Source organism: Gavialis gangeticus, unplaced genomic scaffold (genome assembly GCF_001723915.1).
Source record: "Gavialis gangeticus isolate Ggan-Ray unplaced genomic scaffold, GavGan_comp1, whole genome shotgun sequence".
NCBI classification, from domain to species: Eukaryota; Metazoa; Chordata; order Crocodylia; family Gavialidae; genus Gavialis; species Gavialis gangeticus.
This window is the reverse complement of record NW_017729024.1, coordinates 45,825,849-45,828,818: the sequence shown is the minus strand read 5'-3', so window position 1 is coordinate 45,828,818 and position 2,970 is coordinate 45,825,849. Positions and strand designations below refer to the sequence as shown.

Below are 2,970 nucleotides of genomic sequence, written 5' to 3'. Positions count from 1 at the left end.
TGTTTTCCTAGCATCCTTCTGAGAACTGTAATTCCTGATGCTATATCACAGTTCATTACAACACCTTCTATGTGCAATTGCAAAGCACAATGCTGTGCGCACAGAGTAACTGAGCATGTTCCAGTACAGCAGGAGCAAAGTTCAGGTTTGTCTGTAATTGCTGCTCCAGGCTGCTCTGGACTAAGGTGGAAGTAGGCACCACAACTGACAGTAAAAGGGCCCATATCACCTGTGTTTTATGACTTACCTGCTTAGAGAAGAGAAGGAAAACGCCTTACTCAAATACAGGGGAGTAAAGATCCAGGCCAGGTAAGGGGAATTAATAGACCGGGAAAAGGAATCTGCTAAGTTTGGAACTGGAGTGAGAGAGAAACTGACTAGAAGCTGAGGTGGAGAAACTGAGTCCGAGAGGAGGCAGATTGAGACTAGGAGCTGTGGAAGGAGAAGGTAATCAGGGATTTGGAGCTAGGGGAGGAGACTTGGCACTGGAATCCAATGAAGAAAATGAGGTGGCAAGTACTGGGAATAAAATTGAAAATGGAGTGAACACTGAGATCAGAGAAAGAGCTGGAGGCAAGAGGGAAAGACTGTAATGGACTGGACAAAGACACTAGGAACAAGGAGAGAGACTAGATCTGAGGAGGAATTGGAATATGAAGGGAGAAGTGGGGTTGCTGGATAAAAAGACTGGAATTATTAATGACCGAGGTCAGGGTCTGTGTTTGGGGGAGAGTTTGGAAGCGACTAATATTGGAATCCCCTGAGGGAGAGAAGAAACACTGGACAAGAAGTAAGGAAGAGGAAACTGGAACTAGCGTGGTAAAGAAAGTGGGAATGAGGAGGGAAACTGAGATAAGCTACGCAAGAAGACAGGCACTTGGAATATTTCAGAAGGAGACTGGCAACATCTGGAAGTACCAGTAGCTTGGGACTGGAATAGAGAGTCCAGAAGGGAAGATTAGGGCTGTTCTGGCAAGGAGACTAGGATAAAAAGTCTGAAGAGTAAAGACTGAGACTGGACAGCTGAGGAGAACAGGACGGTAAGTAGGAGACAGGGGTGGGAAAGAGACAGATTGAGAGAAAGGAAGGTTGCAGGAACAGTGCAAAAGGACATGAGGGTCAGAAGAGTCTGTGACCACTCAAGTAGCATGCTCTCCAGTGCCTGGAATGGAACCCAAGATTCTGGAATCCCCCCACTGCTTGCTGTCAGCAGGATCTATGAAATCAACTGGCAAGCTGACAGTCTTATCTCCTTGTAGTGTTGATCCACATGGAGAAAAATAACGTTTTCTGTCAGTCACAATATCAGTTGAATTGATATGGATTTAAAAAACACTTCAACCTTCTTGATGAACCATGGAAGTGCCAACGTAAAGCCACACAAAGCTGTGTTTCTGTTCAGTTTGTTTTCTTTAAAAATCCCTAGGAAGTTACATGGGCACATACGCACGCACACATTGTTAACAAATTTTGTGCAAGGTGGGAAGAGTGAAAAATAGTTTAAACAGACCCTTGGGTCATTCCAACCAAAGTGAGAAGTTTATTGATTAATTGACAAGAACAAGGCAGAGGTTACATATAATTGCCAAGGTTACGTATAATCTTGTGGGAGAGTCTTGACCAGCAGTCTCCACAGCAGAGGGGGGAAGTCTTCATTCAGCGTTTCATCAGGCAAGAAGCTTGGTACGCACAGCAGTTCCACAGATGTTATTGTTAGAAGAGTTACCCTCCAACTTCCTTCCAGTCACATCCCCTATTTGTGGATGGCTGGTAAACAAGATCTTAATAATTTTAATCAAAGGTCCCAGATTGGCTTTATTTAAATTTCTTTGTTTCACTGAAGATTTCAGAGCTGGATCAGACTAGATTCTTCTTTGTAGATATGAAAGGTGTCACTTAATTAGGGATGCATACTAGGCCTGTGCGAGGCAGCTAGTATTCGCTTCGGATTCAGACGATTCAGTGATTTGATTCAGTGATTTGAATCACTGCCCTGAATCGATTTGGCCAAATCTCCAAATCAGCCAGACCCATCCCCCACCCGCTCTCCCAGCCCAGCAGTGGCTGCTCTGCCCACCCCAGCTCCTGTCACTTTAAAAAAAAAAAAGCCCCAACTCAGCTGCCGGGTGGGGGGTGATCTTTTCTGAAGATTCGGAGAGCTTTGAATTGATTCATACCTTTTAACTGGTCCCCTGATTCGATTCGGATTCGGAGATTCGGCCACCGAATCAGGCAGAATCATCACCCGAAGCTTCGCACAGCCCTGATGCATACCCTTTAGCAGTAGGATACTTCCTTATTTTCTTTCTTTTACACTACTGTGTCTTTCAATTTCTCTAAACATTCTAATAACAATGCATTCAATACTTCATGCATTTGCCAGTGCAGCTTGCTGCATCTGGTTCTGGACAGATTTCAGCATAGGATATTGGCTCCCCTTGAGATGCAAATGCAGGCTTCTGTTATGCAAAATCAGCCTGATACTGTAGCTTGTCTGTTTACTGAGTCACATACACATAGGCTGCATCCACAGGAGCAAGCACGTGTGTTTAGCAGTGCTTCAGAGACTTTTGAGCCACCACAAAATGCACCCCACAAATGTGATTTGATGCTTCGAGTTGCATATTTACAGCGTGGTGCCAAATTTAACTACTGTGTGTTACCAGATTTGCCCATCACTTTGGGGTGTGCTCATTTATTGGGGATACATTTTTAGGGTCTTTGTAATTCTATTAATGTGCTGCTTGTGTTGTTTGTGCTTCTATGTGGAGCTGTATATCTCCTTTCTGCAAGTCCTCACGACCAATGGAGCTATCTTGCAGGACTCAGTTTCAGTGGGGCTGGGTTCATCCAGGCACCAAATCAGTCATACACACACACACACAGATTAACATGACATGCCTGACCTGGCCAAGTTGATCAGCTTGGACAGGCTGACACCCTCATATGCCAAGAATCGGTTCATCAGAG

General features: G+C 44.7%; 1 protein-coding gene across 1 annotated transcript in view; it reads left to right on the top strand.

The window, feature by feature from the left end:
• Positions 1-238: 238 nt before the first annotated feature.
• CUNH9orf84 (chromosome unknown C9orf84 homolog) overlaps positions 239-2,970 on the top strand; it is a 97,845-nt gene continuing 95,113 nt past the window's right edge. The window contains exon 1 of the mRNA XM_019518198.1: positions 239-309. Within this exon, the coding sequence (XP_019373743.1) occupies positions 239-309 (71 nt within the window). The remainder of the gene's footprint in view (positions 310-2,970) is intronic.